The sequence below is a fragment of the Heterodontus francisci genome, chromosome 8, assembly GCF_036365525.1.
Source record: "Heterodontus francisci isolate sHetFra1 chromosome 8, sHetFra1.hap1, whole genome shotgun sequence".
Classification (NCBI taxonomy): domain Eukaryota; kingdom Metazoa; phylum Chordata; class Chondrichthyes; order Heterodontiformes; family Heterodontidae; genus Heterodontus; species Heterodontus francisci.
The window spans coordinates 77,961,757-77,981,944 of record NC_090378.1 but is presented as its reverse complement, the minus strand read 5'-3'; the positions used below and the strand labels follow the sequence as shown (position 1 = coordinate 77,981,944).

Genomic DNA, 20,188 nt, shown 5'->3' with positions numbered 1-20,188 from the left:
TAGACCACATCCACGGCTTTACCCTCATCCACCTGTTTGGTCACCTTGTCAAAAAACTCAATAAGGTTTGTGAGGCAGTGTAGAGAAAAATAGATTAAGAAAGAAGCAATAGATTGTTAAATGTTTCTTTCTAATGGAGTTATTCTTTGGATTCTGTAGATGGCCCCGAAAATGTGCTAATGTTCATGGGGTCATGCATCGGACCAGAAAAAGCGACCTTTGGTACTTGGGGCAGGTTAGGGTGTCCCTACCAGAAGAAGCTACATAGTGGCAAAGGTTGCCAACCTGGGGTGCGGTTGCAGGCCACATGCCAGACTCCTTTCGGAAGCAAAATTAACTTGTTTATGCATTCACTATCCTTATATTTTCTTTAAAGCTGTCCCTGATCTTTACTGGTTCAGGTACCAATCCCAGCAAAAATCTCTCTCCTATTCATGTTTGCAGCTGTTTCTTTGGATTGCCACAAGAGCAGCTGCCCAATTTCAACAACAGTGTGTACTAGTGTATAAACGCTGTTAGGGAGGTATTATATCCTCTAGCTGTGGAGTAAACACTTTAGAGGCTAATAGTTTGATGTTCAACTATTAACATGCGCCACTTTCTTTTATGTTCAATCTTGGGATGTGGGTGTCACTGGCAAGGATGGCATTGTTGCCCTGAGAAGGCCCTAATGGGCCACCTTCTTGAACCACTGTAAAGGTTTGATCCAACTGAGTGGCTTGCTAAGCCACTTGACAGCTCAGAGCCAACCACATTACTGTGGGACTGGATTTATATATAGGACAGATGGGGTAAGGACAGCAGGTTTCTTTCACTAAAGCTGCATGGTCAGCAATGTTTCCTGTAAGCTGCACACACCCACAGCCATGCAGCAACTTGGAAGGTACCGTACAGGTGGTTCACAAGTTGCCCCCTGTTAGATACCGTGTGTGTGTGACAGCGCAAAAATAATTAAAGGTACCCTGTAGTCAAATGAACAGGTTACGCACAACGAAAAATATTTAGAGGGGATATTGATGGTCAGTTTTTTATTTCCAGATTTTTAAAAAAGAACTTGTATTCTCAGACTGTTATAGTGGGATTTGAACTCACATTCTCTGGATTTTAATTCAAGCCTCTGGATTACAAGACAGTACCATGACCACTATACTACTGTACCCCTATGAAGAGTAATTTAATTTTAGTACACCTCAAAGTATTTCAATTTTCACAGCCTATCTATCAGTTCCTATATTTTTTTTAAATTTCTTTAAACTGCTCATTTCTTAGATTTTAGATTTAGATATACAGCACTGAAACAGGCCCTTCGGCCCACCGAGTCGGTGCCGACCATTAACCACCCATATTATATTAATCCTATACTAATCCCATATTCTTACCACATCCTCACCTGTCCCTATATTCCCCTACCACCTACCTATACTAGTGGCAATTTATAATGGCCAATTCACCTATTAACCTGCAAGCCTTTTGGCTGTGGGAGGAAACCGGAGCACCCGGAGAAAACCCACGCAGACACAGGGAGAACTTGCAAACTCCACACAGTGCAGTACCCAGAATTGAACCCGGGTCGCTGCAACTGTGAGGCTGCGGTGCTAACCACTGCGCCACTGTGTTGCCCCTGATGCCTATATATAATGCTGCCAGGCTAATGTGAAAAACCACCCAACACTGATGGACGAAAGTGAGCCAATGAATATTTATTACATGGGGTAATGCAGCACTGAACAAAGCTGCTTTTACAGTTCACAACACCCAGCTAGTGCTGCTGGAAGTACTGGTTTTGTACAGTGCAAGCTGAATGCAAAGTTGCTAGGACTCATTTAAGATCAACACTCGAGAAAACTCATTTTTAGCAGGCCTTGTATGTTTTACATTCTGTTGTGATGTTCATAACAATTCCTGGAAGTAACTCATTTGATTCGCAGAGTGCTAGAAGCTGAAGAACCAGTGGCACAAGTATAGGTCTCATACAATGCACTAGCAGCACATAACAGGAAAAGCAGTGGTTCCAGATATTGCAGTGGTGATGATGCAGACTAACATACACAGTGGATGCATGCGGACTTACTCTTATAAGCTGAATCAAAGATATATAAATTGAGAAGTCCCTGTGCTCAGTAAAGACATGGTTATCCAGTAAAGTTAGCATGTCATTTTCACTAAGATTGGTTAATACAGAATATATGCTTTAAGAACACAAGAATTTTTAGTAACAGGAAGATGTCTTTCGCCCCAACAAGCCTGTGACTTTTTTAGAAATCACCACCATCTATGTACACTCTCAGTATATCACTCAATCCCTTCTCTTTTCAGAAGCATATGCACATTTCCAGAACCCACTCATACTAACCACTTCAGAACCTTCCCTGCTTACTTATTGTACATGTCTTTAGGTGAAAAAGTTGCAACTGACTTTCTTTCTCGCATTTTAATTTTTAACACTGCTATTTTTTTTCTTTCATGATAAAGGTCCTGCACTAAAATGCGATTGAGTTAAAATTGTAAAGTACAAAAATAAACCCAAATTCCCCTGCAAGTTTCCCTTCAAGCCCCACACCATCCTGACTTGGAAGTATTTCGCCATTCCTTCACCGTCGCTGAGTCACAATCCTGGAACTCCCTTCCTAACAACAATGTTGGTGTACCTACACCCCAAGGACTACAGCAGTTCAAGAAGGCAGTTCACCACCACCTTCTCAAGGGCAATTAGGGATGGATAATAAATGCTGGCCTAGCCAGTGATGCCCACATCCCATGAACAAATAAAAAAAGTACAATTCTGCTCCCTGATGAATAGCTCTTGAATAAGATGTTTCTTAGTTTTTCACCTTTTGACCTACAGTGTCCTAAATTAGCCTCACAGAGATTACAAGGCTTATCCCTACAGGGAAAACAATCTTGGCAACAGAAAGGGTTAATGTGGGTTAGACTTTGACAGTAAATGCCTAACAAGAGCTCCATGTGTGCCATTTAAATATGTAGCATGCCACAGATGTGACTCACATGAGTTTTATTAGAGGTATCATAAAAATGGAAAAATGAATGCCACTTGCCGTTACATACCAATATCATGATACCTTCCTGGAAAACAAATCTCATAAAATTCTGCTCAAATTAATTCATGACTCATACTAACGAACATTCATTGCCCTTTCGTGGTAAGATAGTGGTTAGAATTGTTCACAGAAATAACAATTGCAGCCTCTAGAAATGTATTTTTGGAAGCAATTCTTCAATTGATTTAACGTAGATTTTGGGGAGTTCTCTGTAAAATTGTGTCAATAGAACATTTTTTTGTGCTGAAACGCTACAGAGATTATTGAAGGCAGTTTACTTTCAAGGAGGACAATTACAGGCATTGCATTGTTCATTTTATAGACTATTTATTTCATACTAATGCTATTTTTTAATGTTGCCTGTAAGTTGTAGTTTAGTATTCTTGTCTAGATTTTAAAGATTATGGCCTGGATTTTGCAGTTTTTGGTGAAGGAACAAAACTCTATCAGTGAAGACAGTTACAGCGCACCTTGTGGAGGAATGGGATATCACTGATAGCAACTTCCAGATTTACACATTTAACTATGCATGTGCACACACTGAAAGTTGCTGTCCAATGTACTCTATAATAACGGTGAGTGCTGACAGCCTCACCGTTATTCTATCACAAAATCCTGACCCATATGTTTTCACTCATTCAGTAATAGCTGTAAATCAGAACCTCATAACAAACTCTGATAGCACAGACTTTCTATCATAGTATACTGTTTATGCAGCTAGTCAACACAGACCTTAAAGTTGAGGCAAGAGGTGCTTGAAGGAGATGCTGCCAGAGAAGTAGAGAAAGATACCAAGGTGTGATTTGGTGATAAGGGCCACAGTGTCACCGTTTTGGTTTGGGCAGAGCAGGTGGTGGAAAATATAGCCAGACGTGACAGGGGTGGTGAGGGGGAGGGGCATCTGGTAAGAGGCAAAATGTCATCACCCATGAGCCAAATTTTAGTCAAAGCCAGGATGTCAATACAATCATGCACATTAAGTTTGTCAATAGCAGTTAATACAATGTCATTGAAATTAATACAGTCCTGGCACATCTGTAGTCAGTACTTCACTACCTGTCTGATTGGGTGAGTATTACTTTGAATTGAAATATGCTGCTTGTATTTACTTTGAGCAAAGTTAACAGTAGGTACAACTTTGCTGCAGTGTAAGATATGTGACATGCAAATTCAATTATTAATGGCTATGATTTTTTTCTTTTGAAAAACTGGATCATTTATATTACATATTACTAATGTGGTAACTAACTACAGACAAATCAGATAGCGTAAGACAGCAAACAATCTCAATTTTAAGTCTATTATGCTTAGTATTTGGAGTTGAAGTTAATGTATCACATTTAAAGAAATTCTACTATAAATCTTATACTGTTTACTATTCTTTAGTTCCTCCACGAATTCAGCCTGGACCGCGTATTATGAAAGTCCAAGCAGGTCACAGGATTGACATCCCCTGCAATGCACGGGGTGTGCCGACTCCCACTATAGCATGGTATAAAGGAAGGAACGACATTCTGCTTGATAACAAGCAGTATAGTGTGGGTGCTGAAGGAACACTGACTATTAAGAGGGCCCAACTCACCGATGACGGAGTCTACAAGTGTATTGCCAATAATGTGGCAGGCCAGCATGAAGTAAATACAACTGTACAGGTTCATGGTGGGTATCGATAGAGACATAGATAAGAATATATTTCTGACAATGTTTTGAAGGCATATAGAGCTAAATTATCCACCCATTAATTATGGATGGGTGGAATACTGGTCTGTAATGTGTAGAGTATGCTTGTGAAACATTGATATTCACAGGCATGCTAAAGTAAAATTTTAATGGTTTGATGTCTCCGCACGCTTAGCCAGCATTCTCATATATGATAAAATTAGAAAGTAGAAATAAAAATGGTAGTCAGCAGTCTCCTTGTTTAAACTCGGCAAAGTCAACACAACTATACCAGAAATAGACCACAAGTATAAGTTTTAACTGTAATGATGACATTTTCTTATAGTAACCATGGACTTTTACAACTTAGAAGGATGCCATTTATTTAGGCACTCCATGTCCTAAGATGTTCCTCTGTGAAAAAGAACAATTCTGCTTCCAGCTCCCTTCATTTTTGATGATGATCTTCAATTTATTCCTTCTCATTAGCTACTCGCCAACTACTGGAAATAGTTTTCCCTATTATAATATTCAGAAATTGCATTTAATGGGGTCTCAAATCAAATCCAAATGATTACAGTCAGGATTCTTGCCTTCAATGCAACAACTTGCATTTAAATAGCACCTCAATATAGAAAAACATTCCAAGGTGCTTCATGCAGGCATATTCAGATAAGAATGGATGCAGAACATGAGAAGGTGGTATTTGGAGGGGTTAACAAAAGCTTGGTCAAAGGGATGGGTTTTAATGACAACCTTCAAAGAAAAAATAGAATGGCCAGGGTGGAGGGTTTTAAGAAAGGCATTCCAGACCACAGGGCCTAGATGGTGCCAATAGATGCAAAAAAGGCCATATTTGGAGGAATGGAGAGTTCAAGGGAAGGTTGTAAGGTGGGAGGAGACTGCAGAAAATGGGAGAAACAATGAAGGGATTTAAGCATGAGGATGAGAATTCTAAATTAGAAACTTTGGGAGTACGGAAAACCAATGTAGGCCAGCAAGGACAGAAGTGATGAGTGAGTGATACCTGGTACAATATGGAGTATATACAGCAGAGTCTTGGATGAACTGCAGTTTACGGTGAGGGGAAGCTGGAAGACGAGGAAAACATTGGAATGTATGGCTTTGGAGGTGATAAAGGCATGGATGAGAGTTTCAGCAGCAGATGGACTGATGCAGGAACAGAGGTGGGAATTGTTTTGAAGGTGGAAGTGAGCACTCTTTGTGATGGAGAGGTGTCCAGGGTTGGAGGCTCAGCTTGGGGTCGAATAGAGTCCCAAGGATATAAACAGTCTGGTTCAACGCAACAGTGGCTGGGATGGAATTAGTGACAAGGGAACAGGATTTGTGGTGGGGTCAAAGACAAATGCTTTGACCTTCCCAATGTTTAACTGGAGGAAATTGCATCTCTTCCACAATTGGATGCCTGACAAGTCATTTAACAACCCAGAGGCAGTAAAGGGATTAATAGAGGTGATGGAGGGTTAGAGCTGGGTGTTGTCAGTATACATGTTGAAGCTGACCCCATGTCTCCAGCTGATGCCACCAAAAAGTGAATGTTAAAGAGGAGGAGGCTAAGGATAGATTCGATAGGGACTCATGAGGTAATGGCTTGGGGTTGGAAAGCTGAAGTTGCTCCAGATATAATGGAACCAATTCATAAGAGTGGAACCAATGAAGGACAGTCCGACTGAGTTGGGCAGTGGAGGAGAGGGATTAGAGGATGATGTTGCAGTCAGGAAAAATGAGCACGGATTTGGGAGGTGACAACATGTTCGAGAACTTTGGGAGGAAAGGGTGGTTGGATATAAAGTGGCAGTTTTCAAGTACACGGGCCAAAGATGGGGTTTTTTGAGGAGGAAGAGATCAATGGTGGTTTTGAAAGGGTGGGAACAAGCATCTGAGGAGAAGGAAGCATTTACAATGTCAGCTAGTATGGGAGCCAGGAAGGGAAATTGGGTGCTCAATAGTTTAATGCGAATAGATTCAAGGGAACAGAAGGTGGAACCCGTGGACGATGAACTCAGAGGTGAAAAAAGAGAAATTGGAGGAAGATCCAAGTTCAGGGTTCAGGCAGGGCGGAGCATTGGGGGAAAGATTTGACTTGATGTGGAAAGATAAGTGTATGGGGAGCAGCAGAGACAGTTGTATGGTAAGCTCAATCTTAGTGATAAAGAAGTCCATGAGTGCTGTACACTTATTGTTGAAGACGAGGGAGCAGAAGAGAGGTGTTTAAGGATACATTTGGTAGACAGAAAAGAAGGTAGGATTATCTTTGCATTCAGGTTGCCCTAAAAGTAGTGGATGCTTTTACAAGTGGAAAGTGAGGTCCAATAGCATCTGATGTGGTGATAAATGGCTAAACCAGTTATGGGTCAGACACGCTCAAGTCTGCATCTTTTTGACTTGATAGATTTAGTAAATTGTTGATATAATTTCCATCATATTTATAGAACCTCCTACTGTTGAAGACCCAGGACCGCCATACAATAATCCATTCCAAGAGAGAGTGGCAAACCAGCGTATTGCATTTCCCTGTCCAGCCAAAGGTAAGTCATGGACATGCATATATACAGCACTTTATAGTCCTTTGCGAGATACAATATATTGTATGTGAAATGTGCTACATTTCACATTACAGTGGAACCATCAACAGTGTGATAGAGAGCATACCTCATGGACCATGGAAATTGGATAATAATTGAGAGTCCCCAAACTTTGGTCTTGCACATGTGCTTCAGTAATCTCCAGCAATAGATATGAAGACAGTACAATAAAAATAACCAAAGAAATATTGGGCTAAATTTTAAGGGCCCCCTAGGGATGGGAACAGAGGTGGAGGGACCCATAAAATTGTGAGGGAATATGGGGGTGGAGGAGGAGGAGGACCCATCGCCTTTCCAGACACCTGCGAATGTAGTCTGGGGTGGGGAAGGCCAAGGATTGCCTTCCCACCCAGAGGCCAACTGAGGCCATTACATGGCCAGTTAATGGCCCCTTAAGGGCCTCTTCCCGCTGCTGTTGATATTTTACCAGCGGCAGGGGGTGCCTCCATCACTCAAGGCGGTCTCCATGTGGGCTTGGGGAGAAGGCCTTCCTCCGTGAGCAATCTGTGGCCCATAGCGGCAAAGGCTGCCTCTGCAGCATCTCCCACCCCACTGTCCTCAGTAACCCACCAACCTTAACCTCGCCAGGGTCTGTCTGAGTGGCCCCAGTGGGCCCCCCCTCCCCTCCACCGTCAGTCCAGGCTCCCGTGCTGCTCTTCAAGTGACTGCTGCAGTTCCAGCAGTGGCCTCCGCTCCCAGTAGCACTTCTGGGACCGCTGAGCTGCCAGCCCATAAAGGGACAGGACCCCGGCACCGGGCAGTTAATATCCCGAGCAGCCTGAAATGCAGCAGGTGGTCCCCTAAATGGCCAAGGTGGTGTTCCCCTCACCTTTGGGCCTGGCGTCAGGACCCTCACCAGCTGCATAAAATCCAGCCCATTGTGTTGTTTTATTCACTAAAAATAAGTGATGAAATATAAATATTATAAAAGTATATGAAAGAAACAGTAGTGGGTTGTGCAATGAGTTGATAGCTTGCACAAGGTTTTCTCCAAGAAACTTTGGGTGAACATTTGGAAATGTGGATGATTATATTGTGTATAATTCAGTTTTTATTGTATGCCTGGGGTGGTATGATCTACTGATTATACTTTACCCTAAGAGTTGGCATATGTTGTGTTTCCTATTACGCCCTAGGAAATATTTTGTACTGTGTTGTATTGTGCTCTGAGAAATGCCATGAACAATATTTCATATTATAATATTGGATACAGTCTACATTACATTTCATATTCTGTCATGGTATCTGTCATGCACGCTATTTCATATAATGCCTCAGGACATGGTAAACTTATTATTTAGTATGAAAATCATGGGGAATGCTATGCAACATAATTCTAGAATAAGAGATACCCAGAAGGCTTTTTTTTAATGATAAAGGTTCATTAAAATTTTGTTATCGTAATGCTTTGGTTAATCCCACTGGAAGAATATTGGGAATTTCACTGGGGGTAGGGGTTGTTAGCTCAGTTTTAAATACTTGTTTTTCTAGAGGAAGCATCGTTCATAATGACCGAACAATCATACGTCACCTATACAGGGCTAGTAGGGATCAGTAATCCAGGTAAACCTATAGCTTTTAATGGGCTGCAATCTGTGATTCCTGAACATATGCTGACCATTTGACTATCAACTCAAAAAGCTTTCAAAGAAATTAGACAACAACTGCAACTTAACTTTAAGAGATGTTTTTCCACATCTGTTAGAAAAGCATCATTACCAGCAGAGGACACTGCATAAATCAGCTTGTGAGAGAGTTTTATATGTAAAGGAAATTAAACATTTTTTTAAAAAATTGACTCATGGTTCAATTACTCTAAGCAGTGATATCAGTTTCTACCAAATAAATGATTGATTAACAGAACTAGCATCTAGCCATGTCGGTAAACAAACAGCACAGAGAAAATCTCTTTGACAGGCACAATTTCAAACCCAAATCTCCTGTCATTCATAAGACATTGGTAGATTTACAAGATTGTAGTACTTTCCAGTGATAGGGTACTGCCTGTTTCAATGGAGTCAAAGAGATACTCAACTGATCATAGTGCACCTTTGAAGGTTCCAAGGTCTTGCCCTTCTAATTGAAAGAGGACACACACAGCAGTAAGGTTACTGTGACTCCAATTTCCTTGCCCATTTATTCCTTGAGTACTGTGTTTTGCTTATTGTGTTGGTTACGATGCCAATTGTCCTGGTCAGTACCAATCCTGCAGTGGCTGCTTACCAGAGTAAGTGGCAGCGCTATGCAGCCTGTGTGTGAATCCAGTCACTCATTTTGGCTCTGACCAATCCCCAGCTGTCACGTTATTTCATCACCTGGAGGAACAATGGATTATGCCACTAGGAATTTGCAGGAGTGTTAAGTGTTAATGGATATACCCTGATTGAAGCTTTTGAAAAGGCAGTGTTGGAAAGCTATAACAAGACAAAGATTGGATAAAAATTCAGGCAATGGATGTCAATCTAAAGTGTAATTTGAAACATTTTGGGCATTCAGAAAATATCTTTGAGCATATTGAACTGTTGTCATACAGTGAGGGATGCAATATAGTGCTGATACCATTGTATTACCAAAAGTAAACTTACCAAGAAAATTCGGGAAATAGAGATGATACTTATACAATTGTAAGCTTATTTTATTAATTGATCTCCTTGCTAAAATCATACAGGGGCTGCCCATCACCCAAGGCCCACTTTCAACAAGCCTCCAGTTCCAACCTCATTGCTCATTGTATCCCTCTGCCAAGAAATCACCTCAGTCCTGTCAGTAACTAATATCACACACGTGTACTAAACTGGGTCAGACCCTAAATGCCATGTAATCAGTAATGTACCTTGACCCAAGAAATGTCAACCTTGTGCAGCCCTATTAAAAATCTAATGTGGTTAGAACACAATTTTTGAAATGTTAAAATAATCAAAATATAACAACTGAAATATTTTAAGTTGAAATCCTGCTTTCTTTTAGCCATGAAGATGCACTCTAAAACCTTGCTATAATTAAAATTAAAGCATGTTTGACTACCTTTCCAATATTCTGTAAAAACATTATAAAATGCCCTCTGTGGGAAACCTTGTGGGTTATGGAGTCGCTGCAATGCAATGCCTTTGGTGTTCCTTTCTCTCTGGTACCGGCTTGAAGTAACATCAGATGATTATTGCAGGCATGATCAGTTTGCCCATACTAGGATAACTATTGAGTTCTCTTTAAATTGTCCTCTTCAACATTTACTATACAGTAATTTTTAGAGAGTTTTTTAATCAAGCAAGTTATAATTCTCTGTTATTAGGTATCCCAAAACCCGTAATTAAGTGGCTGCGTAACGGAAGAGAGTTGACTGGGAGTGAGCCAGATGTTTCCATTTTAGATGATGGAACCTTGCTTATTGATACTGTTTCACCACATGACAATGGAGAGTATGTATGTATGGCAGTCAATGAGGCTGGAGCAACAGAAAGAAAATATCAACTCAAGGTCCATGGTAAGCTTAAAAACCAATATAAGCAGAATGTTAATCCTATCCAATCCAAAAAGTGTAAAACCTTACTTGTACAGAACACAGTTCAAAAAAATCATTTATAATTGTTATGGTGCTTAACTCAAACCCATTTAATTTTACTTAATTTTCCATCTAACCTATCCTTTCTACTCTATAAAGCACTTTTAAAATGTTAGGATGCCAAATTCAATCATGTAAGACCATCTACGAAGGCTAGAGGCAGGCTGTGCCACTGGCTGCAACCTTCGTAGCCAGTGTGACATTCTTCAGGAATATGGGTGCACACAGCTGTGATCCCTGCATGCGCCCAAACACATTGAATTAGCCCTATCCTAACATCACACAGCTCAACTGGCTGATGTGATGCCTGCATTCCAAATTTGGACAATGCAGGCCCTGGCACCCCCTGCGTTGTCCACTCATGAAAAATGATGTGTGAAACAACGATAGTGCAATAGTCGTATTTAAAGGCCCAGGCACTCTGAATGCAGAAAAGTTGAATTTTTGGAACTTTTTCTATTGTAAAGTGTCTGAAAGTACTCTGGAGTGTTTTTGGAGGTAATTTGGTACATTTGCCAGGGCACGTTGCTGAATCCTCACAGGAATGGCAGAAGACTAGGTGACTCTCCACACAAAGGCTGCAATAGGAATGGGGGCAGCAGTGTTTTGCTTTATTTTAGTAGTTCTCCCAGTGTCTTGGCCACATTTATCCTTCAACGAAGAGTACTAAAACAGATCATCAATTCATTTATCGCACTGCTGTTTTTGGGATCTTGGTGCACAAAGATTTTCTGCCAAATTTGCCTATGTTCCAATGTGACTGCATTTCAAAAATATTTAATTGGCTATGAGGCACTTTGAGATATCCTGTGGATAAGAAGACCAAGTTAGCTTGTTCTTTACTTGTTTAATTCACTATTTCTCCCTCCTGGTTCCCATTGTCCATTTTGGAAATGGAAGCAACTTCCCAAAAAAAGAGTTTTAATTGGCTCTTAAAGGCCAATTTTCAAGCCAAACAAATGCTTTAAAAAAATGACAACTAGCAGTGCCAAAATATGGCACTTCTGTACAAGTCAAAACAGGTGGGGGCTATGCAAGTGCTGTAAGGTTTTGTTGCACATCACATTTTAACAACTGTAATGTAACTTGGTGCAGTACCGTTATATATTCTAAACAATAAATATTAATTCAGTGGAACATTAAACAGGCCACAAATTAGCATCAACTTTAGCCAGCACTGCTATTGAAAAATTTTGCACAACTTGCTGATGAGCAATATTTGGTTACATAACTATGTATAAGATGGTTCTAAATTTGATCACATTTTACCTGGAGGAATGTCCTTATTTGTGCAATTTCTTTCTTTTTGCAGTCCCTCCTGAAATCAGAGATAATGAAAAGCCAGCCAACATATCAGTGGTCATGAACCAACCCATCAGCCTCTTCTGTGATGTGTCTGGTCACCCTGTTCCCATCATCTCTTGGTACAAAGATGGAATACCTGTATGTGGTGACACTCCTTGTTGTCTTAGAAAGATTAGAGGATAGTCACAATATTCAACAGAGAATGGCATTTGTCGAGCATTCTAAGGAAATTAGGATTCCTATATTAAAATTGGCTGCGTTTGCTGACAAAGCAACCACTAGGTGGCGCAGTACTTGCACATGAGCAAATGCAGGCTCTTCAATTGGAACGTCAGTGTCTGCGACGTTCAGGCAACTGCCATTATTAAAGATGGCGCTGCTTAATTTATCACAGGAAATGCTTATGGCTAGATCGTTCTGGTAAACTAACCTTACATTAAGTTTGACGGAAGCCCAGTAATAAGTTGTGTAGTTATCGGATACTAACTGTAATCCTCAGATCCATTTAATATTCCAGTAATCCTATGAAATACAAAAGGAATTTTAACCTTGACTTTCCATTGGTAGATGGTGAATTGCCACCCCGATCGAAAATCGGGCAGAGTATAACATGTGCTGCCAATTTGTTATTGTGATTCATTTATATGAGTGACCAGGACTGATTTCACCAGAACGCAGCTACTAGCTCCTGCTCCACTGGCCGCTCCCCCCCCTCGGCAACTTGCTTTCTCTCCCTCCACTCCCGCGGCTAAATGTTCCCCGTTTGCGCCACCCTGTTCTCCAGTCGCTCAGTTGCTCCCCAATGCCCGCCCCCCCCCTCCCAAGTCCCTGCCACGTTTGATCAGTCTCCACATGCCACTCGAAGAAGCAAGGCTGGCTGCAAGGAGTGATGTAAGAGCGATTGGCTGAGAGGATGGAAGCAGCTCGGCCTAGAACTAGCAGCTGGAGAGAGAGTGGGGGTGGGGGGTGGGGTGGGGGTGGCCGGCAGGAGAGCGGGGTGGCGAAAAGCGAGCAACAATCGGCCGGGGAGTGGGGAGGAGCATCGAGGTCCGGAGCGAGCGACAGAGGGGAGGAAGCGTTGAGGCCTGCAGCGAGTCGCTGAGGTAGGGGAGAGCGGCTAGTGGGGCAGGAGTGAGTGACATGGATGGAGCTCCTGCCTCAAAGTCTCCCATTCAGCCGCTTCCTCCAGCCGAGTTGGAGTTGGGGGGGGAGTGGGGGGGCTAGATACTCGATGACACTTTAGCGCGCATGCATGAAGATTGGCCAGGCGCGGGTACGCGATGATGTTGGCACTGCGCAATGACATCATCCCACGCACGCGCCACATAGTCCTGGCAAGATGTAGCTGTGCATGTGCACAGCTGGGGCACTCTGATGATGTCAGCGGGCTGCTGCGTTGTCAGAAATTACTTTGATTAAAATTAGAACTGTGGCATAATAGACAATATTGCCCACAACCACCTTCTCAAGGGAAACAAGGGATTGGCAGTAATTTCTGGCATTGCCAGTGATGCCCATATCCTGAAGATGAATTAAAACAACTGAGATGGAGGACAGAAAATGGCTTTTTCTGTGATCTATGGTCATGTATTGTGATGAACACCCCGATACTTATAATATTAACATTAATGGCCACTCGCAGTCCACATCCTCTGTGCCTGTGGCCTCCACCAACCCTCTTGCACCATGTATTGCTAGGCCTCAGTTCACAACCTAGCAGCTCTAGAATTTCCCTGGAGTTGAAGTTTCAGTGGGAAGGAGGGGTTGTTCGAAAGAGAGACAGCCTTCAGTCAAATTACTTCTCAGGACTATGACGCTCAGCAACAAGTTAGTGAATACATCTGGTTTGAAGGGTAGATGTACAGGACTTTTAAACTAAGAACACAGAACCAGACATGAGTGAATTATTACATTTATCAATTGAATAACATGAATATATGAAAGGAATAGTTGTTACTGAGACATCTACAAATCCTATAACCCCAAACAATATACAGAGCCAGATATGAGTGACTTGTTCCCCTTCATTCCAGTGAATAGACTAGCTCAAGGTTGGTAATACAAGGTGCCAAAAAGAAATTTGGGGAAATCTGGCTTTTGTTACTGCTTGCCTATTGTACAGAATAGATATATATCATGTATGTATAAAATATGTGTTATTCTTTCAAGATAATGTTATCTAAAAAAGTATCTAAATATCAATCACTTCATGGTAAAATACCCTTCCAAAATAATGTGTCCTCCAGATTGGAGGCAGCAGCATTGTACAGATATTGAATGCGGGGAAAACACTGAAAGTGCACAAGGCAACAACTGGTGACACAGGGAAATACACTTGTCGAACAATCAACATTGCTGGAACTGCAGAGAAGAACTTCAATGTGGAAGTGCTAGGTGAGTGGACATAGATTTAAAACAAAAGGGAATAATCAAGTTATTGAATGTCTCTTGCAGTGTGCAACCAACGTTGTATAATATATATTTCAGATGCTTTTTCAAAATACATAATCCATCTGAATTGATGATGGGTGGTTTTATTTTTCAAATTGAATTGTACAAAACTTTACACATTTTCGGTCATGGAACAATAAAAAAAACTAGAAGCTATGTTGTAGATTACATGACACTTGTAGATACATACTTTGAGGGCCTCATACAGTTGCACAGTTTTACACATTATGGGCTGGATTTTATTTTCCTGCCACGAGGCCGTGCGCCACCATGCCACCGCGATCTAGTGCATGGCAGCTCATTATAATTTGCAAGGCGGCCGCCCCTCCCCAATTACGTGGCAGGTACGTCCTCGGCGACGCCGTCAACAGGGTCGCCTATTTCTGCACAGGCACTGGTGCCATTTTTAAAGGGCTGCCAGGCCTGCATTGACAGATGACAGTTGACCCCCCCCCCCCCCAACCACAACTACGCTAAAAATAAATGTTTGGCCCCTTTCCGCAACCCCCCCTCCACTCCCCAATACACCTGAAATTGCAGTGTTGACCCCTTCTCCCCACAACTGCACTAAGTGCAGAGGTCACCCCTTCCCCTACCACACTAAAAATGTAGCGTTGACCCCATCTCCCCCCCCCACTACACTAAAAATGCTCTGTTTCCCACTTCCCCACCTCAGTGGCGCCAGCTTTCCCTAGACGGGAAAGTGAAGGCATGTAAATGCCTTCCTTTGCACTGAAGATCCGGAACAGCAAGTAAGATCACAGGAAATTGGATTTAAATATATGCATAGAGTTTATTTAAATATTTAAAGGTGGGTCCTTTCGCTGAGCGGTGGGGGGGGGGCCGCCATGGAGCTTCGTCGCCGTCGAGAATATTGGGCCCGGCAATCCCGGAGTCAGGCTCCATAGCGGGCCACTGCTTCAGCGATCTTCCGCCCCCCCCCCGCCCTCCCGAGGAACCCGGCGTCGGGAGCTCAACTAAATTCAGCCCTATGGGTGAAGTTACACATTTACAATCTAAGTTCACTTTTATTGAGGGGCTTAAATTGTGTCGAGAGTAAAAGAGGGATCTCATTTGAGCACTAGTTAAAGCAACTGACAGAGGTTAGTTGAAAGAACAATTTTACATAATCTCTGTATTTTTCTGAATTCATGCCTCCCTTAATTTTATGGTACTGTAACCCTTGACTCCTCCTTGATCTCTCTGCACCACTCAGCATCTGCTCTTCTTATTCCTTATAAAGCCATGGATATTTATTTGACTGCCTCCCTACTCTGATTTTTCCTTTGTAAGATCCAAAAGCTACGGAATCCCTAGCCTCCCTTGGATGGCAATCCTTCTACAATCTGACAAATGTTAAAACTCTTAACTTCATTGCACTTAATCACGTGCTTGATTTATTTAATCATCTACCCTTTTCGACTTCAGCAATGTCCTGTTGACTCCCTTCACTTGGGTTTCTCTTTACATTAAAAAAGCTAACCGTCTCTCAATCTCTGTGTTCATACCATTTAAATGCTTTCTGCATTGTTCTTTATTTGTTTTCCCTCCCTCCTCAAGTCCCTCCAAGTATAACAGGTGCTGGCAGCCTAAGTGAAGTCTCGGTGATTCTGAATCGTGAAACAACACTGGAGTGTAAAGTCAAAGGCATTCCCTTTCCTAACATTCAGTGGTACAAAGACAACAGGTAAGCACCTTTTCCTGCCATGTCCACAAACAGCACCCAGAAGGTCTTTAATCCCAGTATTATTACCGCTAGTCCTGGGAAAAATGGTGGGACTTACATTTTTCAACCTCATGACCTTGCTGCCTGCTCCTCTCAACTACTTCTATCTGAAGGACTAGTTACTAAGGCCATCTAATTGTGGATGTCATTCCACTCAGACCATCATGAGGCAGACACTCAGAAGAATGAGCTAATAAATGTGTAGATATTACTCTCACCTCAGTTGCATGGCCTTTGTTTGTGTCCGCTGTTATATATTGTTATTCTATCTGTAAAGTGCTAGGAACTAATTAGCTGGGAGCTAGTTGTTATGTGTAAGTGTTCCAGTGGGGCCACATTCATTGCTGCACTGGAGAGTCATGTGATATGTAACACAAAACCAGTTTTTACCAGTCTTACAGCAGGCAGTATAGTGGCTGAATGATTAAACAAAGACTCCAGCCTTTCCAAGTTTAAAGTGTGATTATTTCCAACATCTGGGAACCAGAAAACAACAAGAAGACATAACATGGTGCAGCGAGTGTCTATGAGTAAACCTAGAACATTTTAAAAGAATTAAATTGGGAAAATTGACCCAAATTAGTGCCAGAGAGAGAAAGAAAAACTGAGTGACTCGTGTAAAAATGAAATGTCAGCTGGGACAGGAATGAATGCACAACTACAACCCATAATGAATTGGGAAGCATTTGAGAGTTTAAACAAAAGTGCAGATTGACATTCAGTAATTTATTAAAGGCACTAGTGAAGAGGAGAGGGTCAGCTATATTCGACTGTGGGTTGGAGATAAAGGATTACATTTATTTAACAGCTGGGACCTAAGTGAAGAGGACAGCAGAAACCCAGACAAAATTTTTGCAAGATTCAGCACCCATCTCCAGCCAAAATCAAATAATCGGATATACCAATATGAATTTCAAGGCCTCAAATAGGAACTAGGTGAGCCGATTGACAATTTTGTAACAAGATTGAAAAATGCAGCCAGAAAATGTAAATTTAAAGTCATTTATAGATGAAAGGCTAATAGATCAGCTCATTTGGGGTTCTGCACATCCTGAAGTACAGAAAGCTCTAATCAGAAAGGACAAGCTCACAATATCATAGGCTGTAGACATTGCCAGAGCGCATGAACCCACAAGCAGACAGATAAAGACACTGACTACCCAAACAGCTAGCCTTCAGTTAAGCCAAGAAAGGGAGCAGGGTTGATACAATAAAACCACAACAAAAGAATGTACACCAGAAAGAAAGACATGCAGGAGCTGTTGACAACCACATGAATTGACAGATAGAAGGAAGTGTCCCGCATATGGATCAATCTGCAGAGCTTGCGGAAAGACCAATCATTGGGAAATGATGTGCAGAACAAGGCAAGAAGGTGGTAGACGAGTCACCAGAGTCAGAGTAACAGGGCAAAGGAATAGTGAAAGAAACCAAAACATCCATACCCTGGAAGATGATGATAAGCTGGAGAACATGATAGACCTAGGAACCATACAATTGCACGAAATGTCTGGATGTGACCTTTTTCAGAGAAAAGAAAATCACATAACCATTCAGATCAGGAAGAGGCTGAGAAACAAGCCCACAACGATAAATCTGAAGGTGAAGATAGATACTGGAGCGCAGAGTAACATCATCCCGCTCAGACTATACCAGAAAATCTTTCCTGAAAAATTGGAGGAAAATGGTTATCCAAGGAAAGGTGCTCTGAAACCAAACAACATCATGCTAACAGATTATGGGGGAACTGAGATTCGACAGCTGGAAACAACCCAAATCAGAGGGACACACAATGGAAAAGATGTTAACTGTATATTCTATGTCACTGAAACAGATGGTCCTGCTATCCTGGGGTTAAACAGTTGCGAAGGGCTGCAGATGATCTCAGTAAACCATGAGGTGAAGGAGGTGACACTGAGGGTTGAAGATAGTACACCCATTGAAAAGCGCCCTCCGATCAGAAGCAAAGAAGTGAGTGGGACACAGCGAGAGCGGAGCCGGAGTACAAAGAGACTGGGGGAGGGGAGGGAGGGAGGGAGGGGGAGAGAGAGAGTCCATTCAGCGAGCGGGACATAGCGAGAGCAGAGCCGGAGTTCAAAGAGACTGGGGGAGGGGAGGGAGGGGGAGAGAGAGAGAGAGAGTTCATTCAGCGAGCGGGACATAGCGAGAGCGGAGCCGGAGTTCAAAGAGACTGGGGGAGGGGAGGGAGGGGGAGAGAGAGAGTCCATTCAGCGAGCTGGCTTACCTTCCGGGAGCAGTCCAGGCACGCCGGAGTTTTGAAAAAAAGTCAACAGTGACATCACAGGAAAGCTGCAAGGTGATTGGTTGGTGAGTAACAGCTGTTAGGGAATAACTCGAAATAGCTCGGTAAGTAACTAAAGTAAAGAGAAAGGTCTACAGTTCTTTTTAATATAGTAGGTAGTATTTTTTTTTGGGAGGGGAATCAAGGTACCTAGTGTAAATCTAATTTTTGGGTAATTTAAGGGAGTAAAAACAGAGTGAAAAATAAAACAAAGAGTGACATCACAGGAAAACTGTAAGTTCATTGGTTGGTAAATAACTGCTAACTTGAATTACCTATTCTAAGTTGATTTCAAATTAAAGGTGAAAAGGAGAAATATTTTACAGATTAAAAACTAAAGACTAGTCGGAAATTTAAAAAAACAAATTAAAATCTAATTAAATAAAATAGAGATGCAGGGTCAGGCGATGTGTTGTACCTGCATGATGTGGGAGCTGGTGGACCCCATTGTGGTTCCTGGTGAACACATCTGTTGCAAGTGCTGGCTGCTCAAGGAACTCCGGCTCAAAGTTGATGAGCTGGAGTCTGAGCTTCGGATCCTGCGACACATCAGGGAGTGGGAGAGTTACCTGGACGCTGTGTTTCAGGAGGCACACCCCTTAGATTAACTACCGTGAATTCGGCCAGTGGTCAGGGACAGGGGGGTGTGACTCTGAGTGAGGCAGGTAGAGGGATCCAGGAGGTAGTGCTGCAGGAGCCTCAGCCATTGTCCTTGTCCAACAGGTTTGAGATTCTTGCTCCCTGTGTGGGCAAGAGCAGGGACTGTTGGGAGGTTGAGCAAACTGACCACAGCACCGTGGTACAGGGAGCCGTTCAAGTGGGGGGAGAAAAGAGAAATGTAGTCGTAATTGGAGATAGTATAGTTAGGGGCATAAACACTGTTCTCTGTGGCCAGGATCGAGAGTCCCGAAGGCTCTGTTGCCTACCTGGTGCCAGGGTTTGGTATATCTCATCTGGGCTGCAGAGGAACTTGAAGTGGGAGGGGAAAGATCCAGTTGTTGTGGTCCACGTAGGTACCAACGATATAGGTAGAACGAGAATAGAGGTTCTGCTGAGGGACTATGAGCAGCTAGGGGATAAATTAAAAAGCAGAACCAAAAAGGTAATAATCTCCAGATTACTACCTGTCTCACGAGCAAATTGGCAAAGGGTCAATAAGATTAAAGAGGTAAATGCGTGGCTCAAAGATTGGTGTGGGAGAAATGGGTTCGAATTCGTGGGACATTAGCACCAGTACTGGGGAAGGAAGGAGCTGTTCTGATGGGACGGGCTCCACCTGAATCATGCTGGGACCAGACTCCTGGCAAATCGCATAACTAGGGCTGTAGATAGGGTTTTAAACTAAATAGTGGAGGGAGGGTTCAGTTGCATGGAAAAACAGGAAGTTAAAGGAGAAGGTGGGAGTGCAGGTTAGTGGTGAGGCTGATTGTTACCAAACTGCAAGAAATATACTGGTTAAACCAGAAGAGAGAAATAATAAACAGGCGAATAAAGCATCAGTGCTGATGGACAGGTTAGGGG

At 42.4% G+C, this 20,188-nt stretch overlaps 1 protein-coding gene across 2 annotated transcripts in view; it reads left to right on the top strand.

Annotated features, from left to right (window-relative positions):
- hmcn1 (hemicentin 1) overlaps positions 1–20,188 on the top strand; it is a 740,737-nt gene that overhangs the window by 396,984 nt on the left and 323,565 nt on the right. For both annotated transcript variants that reach the window (XM_068037415.1, XM_068037414.1), the window contains exons 24-29: positions 4,446–4,718; positions 7,172–7,267; positions 10,614–10,805; positions 12,196–12,326; positions 14,435–14,582; positions 16,200–16,326. In XM_068037415.1, the coding sequence (XP_067893516.1) occupies positions 4,446–4,718; positions 7,172–7,267; positions 10,614–10,805; positions 12,196–12,326; positions 14,435–14,582; positions 16,200–16,326 (967 nt within the window). The remainder of the gene's footprint in view (positions 1–4,445; positions 4,719–7,171; positions 7,268–10,613; positions 10,806–12,195; positions 12,327–14,434; positions 14,583–16,199; positions 16,327–20,188) is intronic.